General features: G+C 45.6%; 1 protein-coding gene across 1 annotated transcript in view; it reads right to left on the bottom strand.

Moving 5' to 3' along the window:
- LOC138287800 (poly(U)-specific endoribonuclease-A-like) overlaps window positions 1-21156 on the bottom strand; it is a 349705-nt gene extending 328549 nt beyond the window's left edge. Inside the window, exon 1 of the mRNA XM_069228645.1 lies at window positions 20989-21156. Coding sequence (XP_069084746.1) covers window positions 20989-20999 — 11 coding nt within the window. The 5' untranslated portion in view covers window positions 21000-21156. The remainder of the gene's footprint in view (window positions 1-20988) is intronic.
- Between the last annotated feature and the right edge of the window lie 246 nt (window positions 21157-21402).

Here is a 21402-nt window from a genome sequence, read left to right as displayed (position 1 = left end):
TGAAGGAATTTTCAGGAGTCCAACCTACGTTTGGCTGCCAGTTTAGGAGAAGGAAACAAGCTTGCAGGTAAAGATTAATCGCGATGTCTGCCATTGTGAGATGTCTGATGCAATGCCAGGCTGCCAGTTCACATTGGGACACATACAACACTTCACAACGTCGAATGCTATGAATCTGTATCAGGAAATTTAATTTTCAGAGCTGCTTGAACAAATGTGACGTTTTTGGCAGTGTTTGTGTGTCACACTTCTGGTGATGGGCACACCTTATTAATACAAGTCTGTATTGGTGAGCTCTAATACTGTACGTTAAGGAACATTGTATCTTTCAGTACTTTGTAACCAACACTTCATATGGATCCACACTAGATCTGTGGAGACTCAACTCAACTTGTTGGACGTACTGGGCATTAAATTTACCAACGTGTCTGCTGTTATGTGCACACTGGATCACGTAAATTGTGCGCAGTATGTGCGTACCTCCGGTTATTTACATTTCAAAATAAGAGATTCCTTCCATATTTACATTTTTTTTCTATTCTTGTATTTCTGTTTCTTATTATTATTATAACATAGTATTATCCTTGGTGTCTATTCTTTACGTTTCGCTTTGGTTAAATTTGGTAGATACAATATTACGAGTGCTCAAACATTTTCTCTTCCACTTCTGTTACCTTCCTTCCTGCTCCTGGGAACTGCAAATGTAAGGGCTAGAGTGGAAGGACTATTTTCGTAACTTCATTTCAGCTTTAGAAGAGGAGGGAGTAGAGGAATTTTAAAATCGACAAGGAAGAGAACAATTGTACTGCACAGTTTAAGTCCAGAAGGCCTACAGGTTTCTGGACAAATAGGAAAGCAAGCAAGATCTGCAGAAGACGTAGATGTGTTTCAGCATGCGTTGGAATATTTAGACTGCTATTACCAACATGTGGTTTGTTCAGCTATTGTTAGATACAATTTCTTCCAAAGGAAACAAGTGAAGCAGGAAACAGTAAAATATTACGTATCTGCTCTTAAGAAATTGGCTGTTTCATGCAAATTTGGTGCGTTACAGGAAGGGCCTATCAGAGGTCAGATCGTCATGCACACAAACAATTCATGCATTCAAACAATTCATGCATACACAAGGGTGAGTGGTGATGCATTGTTGAAAGAAAATATTGTTAATTAAAAAACAAATATATATATATATATATATATATATATATATATATATATATATATATAAAAAAGTGCTCAGACTGCTTTGAAGGGTTCGGATTCAGGTTAACCTAGTTTAGTATGCAAAGCATCCGATTTGGAGTGGGAAACAGATGGGAAAATATACTAGCATTAAGATTTGAAGCAGCAATTCAAACATGGAGAAGCGTTCTATTTGACTTAGATGTGGAAACAAAGAGCATTTAGCTAAAGACAAGAACTGTCCAGCCATCAATTCAATATTCTTACTACAGGATATAAGATGATTTCGCAAAAGTATGCAAGAAAAAGAGTTGACATATGAAAATTAAATGTGTCATGGATGGTTTTCGACAGGTAGGGAATGAAGCAACAGTGTTTGCTGACAGTATCCAGGGCATAGAATGCCCAGTACTCAAGGTGGATTCTTTGCTAAAAAAACAAGCTGACTTGTATGATGTATATAGAGATAAATATTGTAGCCGATTTGGGTTCTCCAGACACAATTATATAACTTCTGTCTGGGAAGACAAATTTGTAATAGTCTTGGGAGACAAGGTGAGACCCACTGACACTCATCCAGGTGAGAGAACCCCTTTGGTAGGATTCAGAACTCTTACCTTAGAGTTCAAAGGTACAAAGACGGATTGCAAGTTATATGCATCACAAAAAGGCCTGTCAGTCTTAGGATAGATAGATCAGGGTACATTGGGAATCACTCTTAATCCCAACAGTAAGGATCAGGCTTTGTTACTAGGGGACCCACTGGTACAAATGGAAGAGGAGTCACTTAAACAGTTTCCCAAAGTATTTTTGGGCATGTTTGGAAAATTGTGTGGGTTTTCACATAAAACTGTATTGAAGGAGGAAGTGAAACCTGTATATCATAAGGTAAGGAATATAGGGTTAAGCTTAAGGGAATAAGTGGCTAGAGAGTTAAACAGATTAAAGGAAGGCAGTATTATAGAACCAGTAGGATGTGCAGAATGGCTAGCGCCCTTGGTGGTTTCCAGGAAATCCGATGGCGGAATAAGACTGTGTTGATCTTAAAGATCTAAATATAAAAAAATACATATTGGTGGACAAGATTCTACTTCCAAAAATTCATAAACTTTTGCAGAAAACTATAAGGGTTAATTGGTTCTCAACAACAGAACTCACATCTACACACCGTCAAATTTATTTTCATCCTGCTAGTAAAAGTTTAACATCTCTTATTACCTCTTCTGGATGCTACAGATTTATATGCATGGCCTTCAGGTTTGCCTCTGCTTCAGCAGTTTGAGTGTATCACACACTTTCTGCTTAAGGATATAAAAAGGGTAACATGCTTTCAGGATGACATTTTAGTAATGGGGATTGACAAACATGATCATAGGCTGAATTTAGTCCTAGAGATACTGGAGGAAAAAGGTTTAAATAGCTGAAAATTTGCATGAAGTAAGCAAGGAAGGGAATTTTCTTTAAAAAAAAAAAAAAAATGTTTTACATTTAAACAAACACTGTAGAATCCATTGGGAACTCTCCTGCAACCACTTGCAAGGACAAAGTTAAACCTTTTTGCGGCTAATGGAAGTTAACTCAAAATCTGTAGAAAATGTTGCAGTTAAAACCTATGGATTATGATAGTTGAAAGAATGACAACAATAAAAAATAACATATGTAAAACGACCCCCCTGCAAGGTTTTGACTTGATGGCTCACTGTAATGTCTGTTGCAAAGGGATGGGAGCAGTGTCGGTGCAAATCTTAGATGATGGCTCTGAAAAGCACAATAGCATTTGCCTACCGATCTTTAACGCCAGTGGAGGAGAAGTGTTCAGTAATTGAGAGAGAAATGTTGGTAGCAGTATGGGCTATGGAGAAATTTTGAATATACCTATGGGGTGTACTATTTATCATGTGCACTGATCATGAACCAATATTGACAGGGTCTGACGGGCCACACCAAGTTTATCATTACACATTCTTGATTACAGGTATAGCGTGGAATATCTTCCAGATCACAAGAACAGAGTTAGAGTACTTAAGCGAATCACCTTTGACAGTGAAGTAACACACGTATAATGAATAGGATGAGTTCAACGTTGCCTTGATGTTTTTTCCTAAATCTTTTTACGTTTTAACCCGCTTCACATCATACACTATAGACATAACAAATAACACTGAGGGATACATCCCCGGTAGTCATTAGTTCCACCAATCCACATATGGGAGTACAGTACATGTGTGTCTTCAGTAACATCAAATACATTGTACATGATTGGGAGGGGAGCATGGCCACGATAGCCGGAGTCCCCCAGAGCACTGATTGTCGTAGCATGTGTTAGCGTAGAGTGGCAGTTGAGTTCAGGTATTCCCATAATGATTAACCGTTCATATCGGAGCGGCTGTTCCTTTATTTTCTTTTTTAGTGTAACTTGGAATAACAGTTGGCAACAACAATAGTTTCAACAATTCTAACCAGAGCCCGTGCCTATAGTGTCACGTTTTGTTTCCTTGCTTCCCATCTCACCTCTTCCAATCAGACACACCTGCACCCTAGTAACAGCACAAGGTCGTGGCTGAATCCACCAGTGCCCTGCAATTCCTCTCAACGGGGCTACAAGCTGCCCATCCAGTACCGCTCATCTGTGCAGCATGCCTCGCTAGGGCCAAGGCACACACTCAGACCCACCCTACAGCATCCTCAGTTCTGTCAGCATGCTCTCCCAGCTAGAGAAAAGTAGGTATTTGCGCAGCCTCATGTTGTCCTCTCTACGCAGCGCCACCCCTCTGCTTGCGCCCACACCAAGAAGGAGCGCATCCATGCTACCAGGAAAGGGGGTTCTGAGACCTTTTAGTAATGAGGCGCTTAGCTGTCAAAAGGCCCAAGAGTCTAGAGGTTGCCTTGTGCTTCTTAGGTCTGCGGAGTAAGCCCACTATGCATGCCTCTCAGGTAGGTAGTGCTGGACACGCCGTGCAGACAGAGGTGGGATGTCACTCCCTGCCAGTAAGCGAGCAAGGAGGGGCATGACCACATCATGTGCAGGAAGTCTGCCGCAGCCAGCACATAATCTGGGACAAGACGCATCAATGCGGCGAAAATACCTGTTAATCTTCTCAGGGGTGAGATAAGCCCTATGCAGTATGTAAAATAGAATCAGGCAAAAGCCCGCAATACACGAGATGTGGGAGGGACTTTCCTGGCCCATTTCCCATTCCCTGTCCATAAGAGGTCAGGCAAGATCACCTTCCCACTTGGCGCGTAATACAACATGCGCAGATGCAGTGTGTGTCTGTGCAACGAGCTAACTATCCAATGCACTAAATGCCTACCCTGGTCCATGACCTGTAGGTTTTGCATCGTCATATGAGTTGGCGGTTCGTTCGCTATGTTCCCCGCCCCCCAATGATGCAACAGGGATGCCCGCAAAGAGTTGTAAAGAAGGAATTGTCCCGCTGGTAAAACAGTCTCTGCTGCCAGTGTTTCAAAGGGGGTCAGAGTTCTGTCCTGATACAGGTCACCCAGAGTATATAGTCCTAACAGATGCCAGGTCTCCAACTCTACTGCAGATACAATAGTGGTGCTCCTGGGAGTACCCAGTAAGGCCAGGGCTGGAGCATGGGGAGTCAGCGATCATGTGAGGTACACACTTCTGCAGTAGCATTGGTGCGTCACACTTGGGAGAAGGGGCTATGGAGCTTTACCCTGCACGTTTGGGTGGAATAAGTTAGACACATTGGCGAAAGTCCATGGTGGCAGCGCTGTAGCTGTGTCTGATAATTGTAGGCTTGAGAGCCATCTAGCTACCCATTGTAATTGGGATGCCAGGTACTAGTGTTCCACATTAGGCACCACCAGGCCACCACTATCCAGCAGCACATAACGTTTTGCCAGTGCTACTCGGCAGAGGCCTGTGTTCCAGATGAATTCCCTAATCCTGGGCCCAAATTCTCTGAAAAACTTGTCCGGGACATAAGCCGGCAGGTTGGAGAAATCATACAAAAGGCGCGGAAGCACCACCATCTTCAGGAGAACCACTCAGCCCATCACCGATAAGGGCACGGTCTGCCAGAAGGACATTTGAGAGAGACTAGAGGTGACTGCATGTTTAAGGTTGCCATCATGCAGATCAGTCGGTGAATGATACATTCGGATCCAGAGATATCTAAATGTTCTGGGTTGCCAAAAGGACCGGCGCACAAGAGAACACCAGGGCTTGGTCTCTCGTCTCCTGGTAAAAGGGGAACAAACAGGATTAGCCCCAGTTGACATGTAAGCCAGACAAGGAGATGAAGCGTTGCAACACTACAGCGGGATATCAGAGATCGTTCTAGAATAGAGGAGTAGGTCATCTGCATAGAGGGACATCACGTGAAGCCCGTCATCCAATGGGATGCCCCAACCGGCATCGCGTCTGCAGAGCTCCGCTGCCAGGTGTTCGATTGCTAATAAGAAGAGTAGAGGAAAGAGGGGGCGGCCCAGACTGGTTCCTCTACCTATTGGGATCGGTCCAGATAACAGAACCAGCTTTGACTCTGATCAAAGGTTGCATATATAACAGCCGTAGTAGTCGCAGAAAGCAGGTGCCAAAGCTGTGGCAGCCCAGGACTCCAAATAAGAAGGGCCATTCCAGTGAATCGAATGGTTTTTCAAGGTCGAGCACCAGTCATCCAGCAGTAGGCCATGGCTGTGTGGAGTATTTCATGACACGGAAGAAGCGCCAGAGGTTCAATACTGTGCTGCATACTGGTATAAATCCATTCTGGTCCGGGTGAACCAGTGTGGAGACCAAAAGGAGCTAAAGCGAGTCAAGTGCTTTAGCCAGTATTTTATAAATCAGTGCTAAGCATAGCTAGCGGTCTATAGGAGTCCTGCATTGTTGGGTCCCTGCCAGGTTCTGGAAGAGAGATCAGCAGTGCCTCACGTTGAGAAGCAAATAAAGTGGCTACAGATATTGCCTCTTCATACACACCCAGTGGGTGAGGGGCAATCGTAGGGGCGTAAGCTTTATATAATTCAGCTAGGAGGCCATCCGGCCCAAGGGTCATACCGATGGTAAGAGCGCGTATACTCTCTTGTAACTCAGTCGGCATTAGTGGTTCCTCCAGCTGCTTATCTGTAAGGCTGGGCAATGGGAGTGGGAAGAAAAATGCACTGTAATCCGCAGGGCCTGCCATCACCATCGATTGATAAGTGTGTGGAGTGGTACACAAGTTCAATGTGTATTTCCCAATGGGTGTGCAGCAAAGTTCCTGCTACAGAGTGCAGCACCAATACTGTGGGGGTGGCGCGTCCCTGACGTATCAGCAAAGTCAACAACCGACCTGACCATTCCACCACAGCATGTGTACGAGCTAAGTATACAGCGTAATTTAGGCAACGTAGACGTTCCAGCAGGGATATTCGCTCCCTGTGGCTGTCTGCTAGGCCACGCTGCCCCATTGGATCCTGTAGTGCAGTGGTTCCCAACCTGTGGTCCTGGGACCCCTGGGGGTCCGCGAAGCCTTAGGGGGTCCGCGAATGCTTAGAAAATGGAATAATATTAACAGATTAGGTCCCTAGCTTTCAGTAAGGACTCAGTGGGGGGGTCCCCGGTTTCCAATAATGATTGAGTGGGGGTCCCCGGGTACCAGTAATGATAAAGTGGGGGTCCACCGAAGTCAAAAGGTTGGGAACCACTGCTGTAGTGCATGTTTTTCTTGATTTAAAAGTGTTTCCTTCACCCGTGTTAGATTCCCTTCGAACAACCTGAGCATGTTCCACTAAGTATCTAAACAATGGCCCTGCATAGTGACTTTGAATGCGCCCCACTCCAGGCGTTGTGATGAGGCCGTCTGGTCATTGCTATTAAAGTATTCTGTGATGGCTCTACTGAGAGACTCCTGAAAGGGTGCATCCTCCAGAGCCTTAGATGCCAAGTAGTTATGGCCGGAGCAAAATTGCCGCCTGACAGCTGTAAGTATTGTGGGTTATGATCAGAGTGGGTGCAGCCTAAATAGTCTGTGTGTAACACAGTGGGTATTAAGTTGTCAGTAAAAAAGATTCCGTCTAGTCTCACATGCAGGATGTGTGGGGAAGAATAGTACGAGTAGACTCGAACCTGGTCTTGTTGGTGGCTCCAAATATCTGTCAAGCGCCAGTGCTGGAGCCAGCTACACAGCGAGCTTGGAGCATGCATCGCAGATGCCATGGGAAGCAGGGAAAGGAGCAATCAAGTCCCAGGTCATTGACGCTGTTAAAGTCGACCCCCTCTCACCACACATGAGCCACGGAATACCACTCCAGTGGGACAGCAATTCAGGCAGTCTGTGCAAGAATAAAGCCTGGGCTGTATTTGGTGCATAGATAGACTCTAAAATTAGGGAGCGTCCATCTAAACGTCTGCGAAAAATACATAACGACCTTCAACGCCAATTACCTGCTCCTCAGCTACAAAGGGGGTACTCAGTTTAACCCATATAAGAGCAGCCCTAGCATAGGAGGAGAAGTTAATTGAGAATAACTGACACAGCAGCACTGCTGCTAAGTCGGGGCCTCTGACAATGTGAGGTGCATTTCCTGCAAAAATCCAATGTGAACTGAATGCCTTTTGAGGTATGAGTAAATGGAGTATCTATGTGCTGGTGTGTGTATACCTCTCCCATTCCATGTGAGAATGTTAGTAGGAGCCACTGGTAGTTAGTGGGGAAGGAGACAGCGTCACAGCCAGGAAGAGGGCACTACACTAGCACCCCATGGTCGGTGGATGGGTCGCAGGGGTAAAGCAATCAATAGTGGATGCTCCATCGAGTAACAAACGAATGCGGTAAAACAAGAACAAGTGCCGCTAAAACAGATAGTGCTAATACCAAAAGGGCAGAGAGACAAAGAGCTTCCGCCCAAACTTCTCAGTTCGGTTCAACTAGGAACAAGGAAGAAAGTACCAATAAGGGGGTTCAACAAGCGGAGTGCTACTGTGGAGGTCCCAGTCTACTATGTTTAGGCAAGCAAAGCAGAGAAATTTTACACTGACCTGTATACAGCCTCACCCATCAGAAATGCAAACCACTTTTGTAATGAGCGGAGAGAGAGAGGGAGGGAAGGGGGAAGAAAAGGAGAAACGGGGGGCAGATAACAGGGGAGGGGGGCAGGCAAAAAGGGTCAGGATCAAAGACAAGGCCAGAACAGCATTCTTCAGAGACCTGATGCACTACAAGTGGTCGACAGGTATGTAGTTATATAAACCTATAGTTTATAACAGTGGTAATGAGATACAGTGGTTTTAAGGAGACTTGTAATCTCAATTTCATCTGCTGTCTGTGGTGTCATGTCCGGAGGGGCTACAGACTTAGCCACTGAATGATCACAGCTCAGGGACTCCTCTTCACTGCCCCGCCAGTTCCTTACTTCAGGTCCAAGGTCTGCACAGGCTCTCCAATAGCTACTGCAGTTTATAATGCACGTTGTCGGTTCCGTATGATCTGTTCCAGGTCAGGAGCATGAGAATCATCGAGAAGCGATTCCGCGGCATTCCCGGTCTGCCAGCGCCCAGGACTGTGTCCCGCCTCGAGCCTCAGGTGACACAGTCCGTCGGGCCTGAATGTCAACTCCAGCCACTTCCAAACTGACTCCCATGTAACAAAGAATCTCGATTGTCTCTGTGCCACAACACAGAGCTTCGCAGGACAAAGGAGAGAATACTTCAAATTGAGGTTCCGTAGCTGGAGTTTCACAGACAAGAATGAGCTCCTTTGTTTCTCCACAGCCATGGTATAATCCGGGAACAACATGACCTTGCCATTATCAACTTGGATTTTTTGGAGCGCCCTTGCTTCACGCAGTATGGAGTCTCTGCGTAGTGAAGCAAGTGGAGCAAATGAGGGCACGGTGCACGCCGGTACCCAATGAGCCCACTCCACAGTGAAGAATGGTGTGAGTGTCCCAGTGGGGGGGGGGGGGGATCAGCTCCCTTATCCACTTTTCCACATAGGACACAGGGTCACTTCCCTCAACCCCTTTGGGTAGACCCCCACTTGGATGTTATTTCTCCTGAAGCACCCCTCTGAGTCATCCACTCTGTGCTCCAGGGTGGCTCCCTGATCAAGTAAAGACTGCACAGAGGTTTCCACTCATTGGGCTTTAGGGGCAAGTTTGTTTAGGGTGTGTTCCATGGCACGAGACTTACCAGCCAGTTTGCAGTGGTCCGGATGAATCAAAGTGATACCAGTCGCCACAGTGTCAATCTTATGCTCCAGAGATGTTCTGGTTTGGTCCAAAGATGCACTAAGGCGCTCCACTGCCTCCAACACCGCATCTAGCTTATTGTCTGTCGATGTCAGAAAGCCAGTGCTCGGGGACAAGGAGCGACCGCCAGTCCTGGAGTGCAGTCACCCCATGCTGCAGGCGTCTGTGGACAGGTCACCCCAGTCCCCTCATCTCAACAGAATGCTGGTTATTGCACAGCAGCCGAGACCAGTTGCTCAACTCTTCAGTGCTGTGCGGTCGTATTCACTCAAGTGCCTCAGCACGAAGGACAATGAGACTCTGGTCGCCACTCAATCAGTACTTCACTGCAGGTGATCCGCGCCCACTCCGCTGCGCCAACGTGGTGGGACCAGTGGTAATGGAAGTCCAGTAATTACCAGCTCAGCTGCTCATGCGTGTCACAACAGCAATGGCTGGCCTGGTCTCCGTCACTACCTGGGACAGTGTCACACCAAAAGGGGAGAGCCGGTGCAGAGCCAGCAGTCCACCTCCACACCTCTCACTCCCTGAGCCACATTGCAACAAAGTTCCTTGGCGGGGAGGAGCGGCCCATATCAGGTCAGTGCAGCGCTCCCCTCTTACAACAGCTTTCTAAAAGGGTGTGGGCGGGGACAGGCTCCAGTCACTCTAGGTCAGTCTAGGTGGGACCCTAGCCTGCCACCTCCAGTAGCTGGGTCGCGCTCAGCACCTCTGGCCTCCAATCTGCAATGCTACCCCAGGTGGCTGACCCCCAGCCCCTATGGCAGACTCGGGTTTTCCCTTGTGCTCTCCCGGTCCCCGAAGGCCAGACTGACCGCCAATCACTCCATCTTGCGCCTCCTCCTACCCTCAGAAAGCAGATTGCACAGTCACTCACGGGGGGTACTCAAGCCAGATAGGCACAACCCCACAGGGGAGCCCCCAGTCTGCGATTCTCCCGGGGCACAGCCCACAACATGGCCCAGCATCTCCTTTGAGGACGTGCCAGAACCAGTGGCCATACAGACTGCGGCCGCTGCCCACTACTCGAGAGCACCGATCCCTCACTCCACCGCGCCTCCATTCACCTGCCCCGGCAGTCTCCTCCTTACTTGTGAGCTGGGGGGGTCACATGCCTTAGGAGGGCCTGCGCCCTCAGCCTCAGAGGCCTTAATCGTCTTCACCGGGGCCACCCTGGAGGCAGCCGCCACATCTCCAGCAACCGTGGCTGCTGCAGAGGAGAACCGGCTCCCCCCTCCATGCTCACCGGTCAGGCGGCCTCCTCCTCGCTCTTGCAGCAGCAAGCCCCGATCCTCAGCGGTACCTGCGTGCGACGGAGTAAAACTCAGTCATCTTCTTCAGCCGCGCAGCAACTCCTGGGTGTGTCGCGGGCTAGCTGCCGTCCTACACCGCTCGATGCAGCGCCTGTAAGCGGATAACTGAAGGATAAATGGGCCTTGTGACGGGGCTCCTTCAAATTCTGCCATCAATGTTGGCTCTTCAAGCCAAGCCCCTTTAGTGTTGCCTTGATATCAGAGTTGAAAGATGCTATTATGAGAAGCAACTGGATATCTGGTTATGTAAAGGATGAAATACTACAAGAAGGAGCTTTATTATTGAGGGCTGGCCTTGTAAGGGGAAGTTGAAAGGATGCTGTAAAGTATTTTGGGGAACTGAGGAATAGGTTATCCATAAGAGATAATGGGATCACTCTGAGAGAAGAAAGTTGTGCGACCAGACTGTCTCAGGGCAAATATTTCAGGTATCATGTATGAGAGTCATTTAGGCATTCTAAAATCCAAGAAACATTAAGTCCTCGTATTGGTGGCCAGGTATTGATTCAGGCATGGAAATGTTTGTAAGGTCATGTGAGAATTTTGCTAAAGCTGTTAACTCAGTGTCTGTTTTTAGACCACGGTTAGGCTGCAGGAAAACTCTGGAAATGCCTTGAGAATCGACATATCGGACCCATTTTGGATTTTAACTAAGTATGTAATTGTTCTTTTGAATTATTTTCAAAGTGGCTTCAGCTGATGTGGCAGACAAAGTAGATGCTGCTGTGGCTATCTCCTTCCCTGAAATAATTTTCTTGAGAGAAGGCATTCCCAAGTCTCTGTTGAGACAATGAACCTAATTTACTGCTGAATGCTTAAGAACTTTCTTATGCAGGAAAGGTAACACACAAACCAGTGCATCAACCTGTGGGTAATGGTGTGGTAGATCGCTTCAATCGTGTAATAATGAGTAGCATACAAGCTGCCATCAATGCAAGATTGACTGGGGGAAAGGACTGAACAGCATGATTTGGCAGTACAGAATTACACCAACTTAGACAGGGTATAGGACAATCCGAATCTTGAGGGGGAAGAGAAACATTTAGAACAATTCCTCATGGATGACTAGGTGACTGCACAGTAAATTGTCTCCTGCATTAGTTGCCAATTTAAAGAAGACTCAAAATTTGTACATAGAGTATTATGACAAGAAACATGGAGTAAAGGAAATAGATCTAGAAGAAGGTGATTGAATGAGAGTTAAAATGGCTATTCTGGTTAGGAAAGAAATAGTAAATAATATGAGCTCCTTAAAAAGTAATGGAGAAAATGTGGCATTTTGCAAGGTTCACCAAGTGCAATAAAATGTTGGTGTGAAAACTGGATAATGGTGTACATTATGTGGATGGAAAACAGAACTTGTGGCTGTGGGAGAGGGATGAATGTGATTGAGTAAATGAGGACAATGCAAACAGAGGGGATAACAATGTCTTCTCTGCATTTGGAGGAGGCGAAAATAATGAAAGCCAAGACCTGCGAGGTCTGGATAATGTATTGGAACATACTGAATGTGATCAAACTGACCCTTACTATATTGTTATGTGGGCATTCTTAATGTGAACGAACAGAACCTACCATGTTGTCGAGTGGGTCAGCATAAGAAATCTAGTGCATCTACCCAATCGGGTAGAACATCTCTGCTCCTGGCCAAGTATAAAGATTATGTGGTGGGATGATGTTGTTATGAATTCCTTTAGCTGAGAAATATTGTTATTTGGGGTAAAGAAAGTATTGTACTCATGTATTTGAGTATATAGTCATTTGTCTTGCACCTTATTATTCTCTAAGTTAGGGAGTACTATAGTTGTATTATAAGCTATATAGGAATGGTAAATATATCTGTGTCAAGGGGGGAGATGTTTGGTATCTCGGTTACTGTTGCATTTTGGGTCACTGGGTTCTCGAATGTTGGGAGGCGATTGAGTTATGGGTGAACAGGTGAAGCGGTTGTAATGTGTGGATAGATATGCCTTAGCTCGCTCTCTAATAAAATACATTCCTACTGGAAAACGTGTTGTGAATACTTCCTACAGTTTCACCTTTGACATCAAATAATTTGAGAAGTATTTATTAAAAGTGATTGTTTTTAAACATCAACTGAGAAATATTCCTGCCCCCGCCCCAATGACAATGCTAATAATGAACTAAGTGACAGGTCAGCTGTCTTATGTACCTTATTCGAAGTACAGATTCTTACATTGGATGGAGCAACATTTGAGGCTATTAAATAAAACGAGAGGCTTTTGTAAAACGCACAGCTTGAACTCATGTATTTAACGGTGTGTTAACACCAAAAAGGCTTGATTAAAAAAAGTATTTGCCTAGGATCAAACAATTTGGTCAAGCAGGGAATCCCAGACTGATCCTAGATGTTCGAATGTCATACTGGATAACTCAGCCATTAGCGGGGTAGATCTTTCTGACATCAAAGGTTAATACTCTGTTCTTAACTCTTGGAGAATGAGATTAAAACATTGGTCATGGGCAGAACCCACATTTTGTTTTTGACAGTTCTATACAGCACAAACCTTGGCCAAGGAAATAGCAGCACTCCATGATAGGCACAGGCTACTTGCGTGTTTTTGTTCTTTCAGCACAGGGAGATTTGCAGAATTCACAGGACGCACAGTCAAGGCCCGGTTTCACACCTGGTTCTCCTTGTTACATGGTCAGCAGCTGATGCCACTAAGCCACACCATCTCGCGTAAAGACTTGGTTTGCATTGTGCCTGAGGTTCCAAAAGGACCTCATGACCTGCCGGTGACTTATCTTGGTTTGTGTCAGATATACAAGTTTGCTCCTTAGTATGACATTTCTGGAACTAAGGAATGTTCTTGTCCAATTCTGCACCTCAGCATTATATAGTGTGTTTCATGATTTCACAGGGAGTCTCCGGTACGGTGCGTGGTCATGTCGCTACTCAACTGTGCATCAAGTGGACCTCCTTATTCAAAGGAATCGCCTGCTGTAGAAAGCTGGCTCTGTCTATACTATATCAAAATGAGTTATAGTGTGCACAGAGTCCAGGGGTTCCCCAGAGGATTAACAGAGGTTAAAGTAGATAATACTAATGCTGTGGTCGAGCAGTTAGGTTTATCGGAAAGTAGTGCAAAGCATTTGTTGTACACACACAGACAGATGAAGCACACACTTAATGATTTAACTCCAGACTAATGTTTTTTTATATAGCAAAAATATATTTTCTTAATTTATTTTTAGAACCACAAGATTCAAGTTGCAGGTAAGAACTTCAATAGATTTGTAATTTGCACATGTATCAACAGTACTTTGTTTGAAATCGATAAGTCATACAGTTTTTTGAAATATTGGCAATGATCTGTTATAAAAATGGGCACACTACAATTTTCAGTAACGATTCCTGGGGGAAGAAAAGTTAGTTCAATTTTGCAGGTAAGTATTCGACTTACAGTTTCAGTCTCCGGGTTTTAGGAAGTCCGCTGGTCAGGTTTAAGTTAACCTCAAACAGCCATCACCAGCAACACTGGTTGCAGAGGTCAAAGATGAGCAACCTTAACGTAGGCTCCTATAGAGACACGGGCCTGCCTGCAGGTAAGTACCCACAGCTCGGAGGTCAGACCAGGTGGGATTAGAGGAGCACAAGAGCCACAAGTAGGCACCAAACACACCTTCAGCAGCACAGGGGCGGCCGAGTGCAGGGTGCAAACAAGACATTGGGCTCCCAATGCTGTTCTATGAGGGTACCCGGGGGGGGGGGGGGGGGGAAGGGGATTCATCTCGGGTAGACCACAGGCTGGACAGAGAGGCGGGCTGCCTGCTGAACACTGCTGCACTGGAGGTGGGTTTCGCCAAGGCCTAGGGCTGCAGGTTGAGTGGGTCGTTAGGCGTCAGATATCTTCATCCGGAGCTTTTGTGGTCAGGGGGGTCCTCAGGATTCCCTCTGCAAGAGTCTTCGTAGAGGGGTGGAGAGGTCAACCCAGGGTGGGCACTCTCTCAGAATCACCTGGGGATCCTCTCTAGCTGGTTGGGCCACCTGAACACTGGCGATCGGCGTTGTGTGCAAAGTTGTCAGGACTCACGCATTCAGCGGGAGGCTGGAGATCTTGGTTGTTGATTCTTCTCAGACAGGACCACTGTCCTCAGGAGTTCTTGGTCCTTTTGGGTGCAGGGCAGTCGTCTGGAGCTAGGCAAAGGTCGCTGGTCCCACTGGATGCGTTGCTGTTCTTTTGCGGGTTCTCTGAAGCAGAAGACAGGCTGGTAGGGTTGGGACCAAATCAGTGGTCGTCTTCCTTCATTTCTGCTGGGGGGTTCAGCTATGCAGTCCTTCTTGTCAGGTCGCCAGGAATCTGGTGAGCTGGGTTCAAGGAGGCCCTTAAATCCTAGATTTATGGGAGTTTTAGCTACTGCCTTCTGACCCCTAATCGCTACTGTCCCTGAGGGTGGCTACACCCTCCTTGTGTCCCCTCCCTTTGGGGAGGGGGGCACAAACCTAATCCTATTGGTCCCTGTCCTCCAAACCAAGATAGATGATTCTGCAGGGAGGGGGGTCACCTCTGTTCTAAACACCTTAGGGGTGGTCACTCCTCCCAGTTTTCCCTAATTTTCCCACCGGACTTGCTGCCAAAAGTGGGGCTTTGTCTCGGGGTCGGGCAACTCCACTAGCTGGAGTGCTCTGGGGCACTGTAATCCGAGGCTTGAGCCTTTGAGGTTCACCGCCAGATGTTACAGTTCCTGTAGGGGGAGAGGTGTGAAGCACCTCCATCGAAGACAGGCTTAGTTTCTCACCACCGAGAGCACAAAGGCTCTCAACCTATGTGGTCAGAAACTTGTCTGAAAGTGGCAGGCTGGCACAGACCGATCAGTCCTACACTAGCAGTTTGGATAACATACAGGGGGCATCTCTAAGATGCCCTCTGTGTGCATTTTTAAATAAATCCCACACTGGCATCAGTGGGCGTTTATTGTGCTGAGAAGTTTGTTATCAAACTTCCCAGTATTCAGTGAAGCCATTATGGAACTGTGGAGTTCGTAGTGACAAACTCACAGACCATATACTCAATATGGTTACAGTGCACATAGAATGTCTAAGAACGGGCTTAGACAGAGTAGAAGCATATTGCTCATGCAGCTATGCTCTCACCTATGGTATAGTGCACCCTTCCTTGGGGCTGTAAGGCCTGCTAGAGGGTTGACTTACCTATGCAACAGGCAGTGTTTTGTGGGCATGTTGACTTTGCCTTTTTCTCCCTACCATCACACACAGGATGCATAGGCAGTGTACATGTGCTTGGTAAGGGGTCCCCTAGGGTGGCATAATACATGCTGCAGCCCTTGGGAACCTTCCCTGGCCACAGGGCCCTTGGTACCATGGGTACCTTCTACAAGTCACATAACTGTGGGCCAGGGTTGTGCCAATTGTGAAAACAAAGGTACAGATTTTGGGAAGGAACATTGGTGCTGGAGCCTGGTTAGCAGGATCCAAGCACACTTTCAATCGAAGTTGGCATCAACACTATGCAAAAAGTAGGGGGTAACCATGCCAACAGTGGCACTTTCCTACACCAGGCAAGTTCATGCCAGATTCTGCACAAGTAGTGTTTTAATAAGGCTCCTGTCTCCAGACAAAGGCTACTCAGCAATATAAATGAGGGTTGGTATGACTGTAATTTGAATATAACTCATGATTCTAGACTTAGTTGGTTGTCACAGATATGGTATATTTCACAGACATTCAACAGCAGGATATTAATGTGTTTTCCACAATGGATACAACAGTGCAGACAGTCACAGCCTTGGTGCTGAGTAGACATAGACGGGGCTCACATTACATTGTATGTCATACACCGTGCCTACCCTCGCTTTGATATGATGATGTACACGAAGCCTACAGACACAAAGACTGCGTTTTATATTTGGTGGGGCTGCAGAGTGCTGTAAGAGAATATCGCTCTAGGCACAACACCCCAGAGTGCTGCTGAGGGTAAAGTGCTCCAATGCCTTGTTGTGCGTACTAAAACGCTATATAAATGTAACTCCCTTACAATGGAACCAGTCATATCCAGCAAATAAAGGAAAACAGCCTTATGTAGAATTAAACTAAACAGAAGGTGCAAAATGTGCTAAGAAAAAGGGGGATGTTTCTCATCACTGTGGTCCCAAATACATTCAGATTGCCCTGACTCTTGCCAAGATTTTTGTGAAAGGAGAGCATCTATTATGCAAGAGATAAAGGACCCCCTGCCATACACTATGAGTATACTGCAAGTAACCGAGAAGTTCCATAACCGCAGAGAGGAAGGAGGCCAAAGGGCAAATTTCTTTATGAGGCTATGGAACTGCAAGGTGACTTGCAATAGCCTTATGTACAGCAGGGGGTACTTTATTCTATATATAATACATGGTCACACCATCCCCTTTCCTACAAACCACTTATAAACTTGGTGTATAGCTCCTTCAGAAAGAAAGAGTATGTTTGCAAACATGAAGAATAAAAATAGAACCGCTGTGCAAAATCAAACACTTCAAAAGCCTGTTAAATATTTTTTGCAAAAAGATATTAAAAATATTTCAACACAAGTCATTAAAAAAAGATGCAGAAACCTACAACGTCCAGAAACATTCTTACTTTTCTACAATTATCTAAGGAATTCGAAAAATAATGTTCTTTTTACTAGTCACTGTAGGCTAGGATAACAAAGCAGAAGAAATAAAAGCAAAGTTTAATTTTCCTTGCTTTAAACAGCTGCTCCGTGACCTGACCTGCCTCTCACTTCGGCTCATGGCAGCAGGCATTGTGACATCAGAACACGACTGCAAATACTTATTACACTTGAGTTCCGACTTCTTTTCTTTATAATTGGCGCCTGAGCGCGTCACTGGGCACCGATAATAGAGAAATTAGAGGTCTATGTTTATACAGGAATTGCAGAATCCCTTGTATTATAGGATAATCTGTAAATGTTTATTGCATGTATATTACAGCACCACTTATAAAACAAGTGAATTAATTAAAAAATGTATCATGACAACTGTATCACTCATTAAGATAGGACTAAAGATAAGCAATAAAGTTTTTTTTTCCCCCTTAGGATATCTCCATAAAAACTGCCTAACGTCGACATTGTTGGATACTAACACAGTCTAGTCTTGATTCCACATCATGTCTCCTATTTCCACTGCCTCTAACTTCTTGTGTTGTTATCCGAGTCAATGTAGGTTCTTTTGCATCCCTTGTTTGTCCCACTGTCTGTTTCCCTGTATTTCTGAGTTTTCCTTTAAAAATGCCTATAACTGGGTTTTCGTGTAATTACTAAAAAAGAAAAAAAGATTCATGCTCACAAATGCACAATTTGATGCCAGTTGTTTTTGGTTTTGATAGTGCGATCAATTAATTGTAGTTGCTCATGTGGGACAGTGAGAAGTAGCATGTCAAACACCTAATTGAATCTAGGGGGCATTACCCTTTTGATAGTTTGTATTCTGCCCCACATAGCTAGCTGAAATTGTTTCCGCTTTTAAAAATCTATGTCGATAATTTCAGTATAAAGATTTAATTTACAATTATTACTGACGTGTACTCTACATTTCTTACAAACACTAGTAGAACTTCAAAGCATCACTTCTGCACAAAGATTTTATTATATTCAATGCATCTACATACCATATGTCGGTTTAGTCAGTCTTCGGAAAACATGAGAGCTTCATATCCATTTGGAACACAGTTTAAAAACTTACTTCTAGACACATATGACGGTCTGGGAATGCACAAAGCAAAGGACGTTCATATATGTGAAAGTCGAGAGGAACTATGAAGCCAGTGTCCAAAGTACAGACTAACTGGGAAAAGCCAGGCTGAAATCCCTGCGTTCCCATTTGAGTAAGTTGTGTGAGAATGGATACGTCACTCTATTTCTCTCTGCCACCTTTTTAGGGTCAACCCTGTGAGTGCATGCACTAGCGCGTGCGTCTTGTTTGCGAAACTATGTTGTGTGCAGTTAAGGGTTTGGAGCCTGCCTATTGCTCACCATTTGATGGTTTGTGTGGCACTCTTATTTACAGCCTCGTAATTCAAGAAAGGCCTGGCATCATTATCATTCAACTTAATTAATGACCGTCTGCTGCTTCTGACGTGATTCAACTTAATTAGCGCATGTCCACTGCTCCCAACATGATTGAGATACTATTTTGTTCTTTTTAATTTCTAGTACTTTGAAAACAGAAGGCTTGTGACTAGCAAAACATGTCCAGCAATACAAACAAAATTGCAAAGAATATCTTTTTTAAGCTAACTTTCTTTTATTTTGCCAAGTTGTCTTTTCTCACTTTTCACTCTTGTTTTTGCTCGTGTGTGCTCTTCTCAAAAGATAACAACTTGTTCAAGTGACATTGTTTCTTTATTATATGCAATTTCAGAAATGATGATTTAACGCATAATCGTGCAGTACACTCCAAACCACCCACTCCAATCCATCCCCTCCAATTCAAACCACTCACCCTAATCCAATCCAAGCCACCCCCACCACTCCAATCTAATCTGCCCCACTCTAATCACTACCATACTCCAAACTGCCCCACTCCAATCCAAAACAAACTGCCACACTGAAATCTGCTGCACTCCAAATTAAAACAAGGTGCCCCACTGTAATCCAAAACAGCCTGCCCCACTCCAATCCGCCACCCTCCCATCTGCAACAATCTACTCCACTCCAATCCACCCCACTCCAATAAATCCAGTCCACCTCACCCCATTCCAATTCACCACACTCCCACCTAATCCAGTTCACTCCACTCCCATTCACCCTAATACAATCTGCCCTATACCAATCCACTCTAACAAAATGTGCCCCACTCCAATCTGGACTACTCAAATCCAAAACAATCTGCTGCACTCCAGTTTGCCCCACGCCAATCCCAAACAACCTACTCAAATCGAAAACAATCTGCCCCACTCTAATCCACCTCACCCCAATCCAATCCACCCATTCATAATTCACCCCACTCCAATCCAGTCAAGCCATCTCACCCCAGTCCCATCTAATCTAATCCACCCCAATCCCATCGTCTTCAGCCAATTTCAGTCAACCCTACTCCAATCCACGTCACAACCTTAATCCATTCCACTATCTCAATCCACTCCACTCTATTCCACTCACTTCATCATTGAACCACTTAACTATACCCACCTCTACTCAACTCCACTCTGCGACGTTCCAACAAATCCACCCTAGGACACTTTACTCCCCTACTCCAGTCGGACACTCGACGCCGAACAGCAGCCGCACTGGTGTACATGGCAAAACATATTGCCAAAGCCAATAGCTCTTGTAGAGGTGCGACTGATTGACTTTGCCAGTGCTTGTGTCTTAATTAATGACAAAACTGGGTCTCGGAGCAGAAGCAATCTGGTCACAGAAAAGACACTACAAACAAATACAGCACGCATGCATCGTCAATGTATTATAAAGCAGCCATATAGACATTATCATTATAGTTCACACGACAAACATATGTCACTAAACTCCCTCATAGCAACAAAACGTGGGGTTCTTGAAGAGATTATTTTATCGGGTGTATATTTGTCAACATAAAATAAGCAAATAAAGTTATTGGGTATGCTCTCGCTCTTCAAATGCCCGGGACGTTCGAGCACGATTAGTCGATGGTGTGCAAAAAAGTACCCTCCTCCCCCTATTGGGCCAAACCTGAATTATAAAACCCAGACGAGGTTGTGTAACGGAAGTGTGGGTCACTGGCGTGCAGCACACACCGATAAGGCCATCTGCGCAGGGATATGAAACACAGTGAAAGGGATCTTACTGAGCTACAGATTCTGTAAAGCTTGGTTCAAGTTATGTTGAAGTCTCTAGGCGGCTCCTGACCCTGATAACTGAGGACTTAGAGTACGAACGTGGAAAATGTCTGCGCTAGTTGTGGAGATCACCATGGGAGAGGAATTACTGCTAATACATGTTGTGGCACGTTAGTCCCTACTAAAAGGAATGTGTCCATAGAAGACGGCAGCTCCATCACCACCGCCATCAGCAGACCCTGGCCCGCCACACAACGCGCAGTTACGGGGAATATGGAGAAACTGGCTGCACTGAATCTACCCACGCACAACGCTCACTCAGCGCGTGCCCGTCTTAAGAGTTAAGAAAGCATGGCATCCGCTTCCTTATAGCCCACGGCTACACACAACAGCTGTGTGCGTGCATCAGTGTTCAAGCTCCATAAAGAAACCTATCAGACAACCGCCCTTGCAACTCTTGAGAAAGACTGAATAACAAGGACACGTCAAATTGCAGCTTACCTGGAGGACATGCTGCTACCACTGACTATAACCTTTCCTTCGATTTACTGCTGCCTGAACAGGATACACTATGTAAACTTGACACTTTAACGCGGGGCGGGGCGCGGCGGGGTGTGGCCGCTCATTTGTTATTTGTGGTGAAGTCTTTCCATTCATAGGAGGTCCATTTGCCAATCAGCGAACGCCCGGCCGGACTCCGTTACATCACACTTCAAAGTAAAAGGACCTGCAGAGCTGGCACAGTTGATCTCGCGAGATCGCTCGACTTGGACTAAAGTGTTCGAGCATCTCCGGGTGTTTATAGGTGACGAAGGGAAATTTGTTTTACGACCCTCGTGAGACTAAAGCACGGAGGTGCTAGCTGCTGTGAGAGACAAATGGACAGAATACCGAAAGTGGGATTGTGTACAAGAT

This window comes from Pleurodeles waltl, chromosome 4_1, assembly GCF_031143425.1.
Source record: "Pleurodeles waltl isolate 20211129_DDA chromosome 4_1, aPleWal1.hap1.20221129, whole genome shotgun sequence".
NCBI classification, from domain to species: Eukaryota; Metazoa; Chordata; class Amphibia; order Caudata; family Salamandridae; genus Pleurodeles; species Pleurodeles waltl.
The sequence above is the reverse complement of the archived record's forward strand: the minus strand, read 5'-3'. Positions and strand labels throughout refer to the sequence as shown.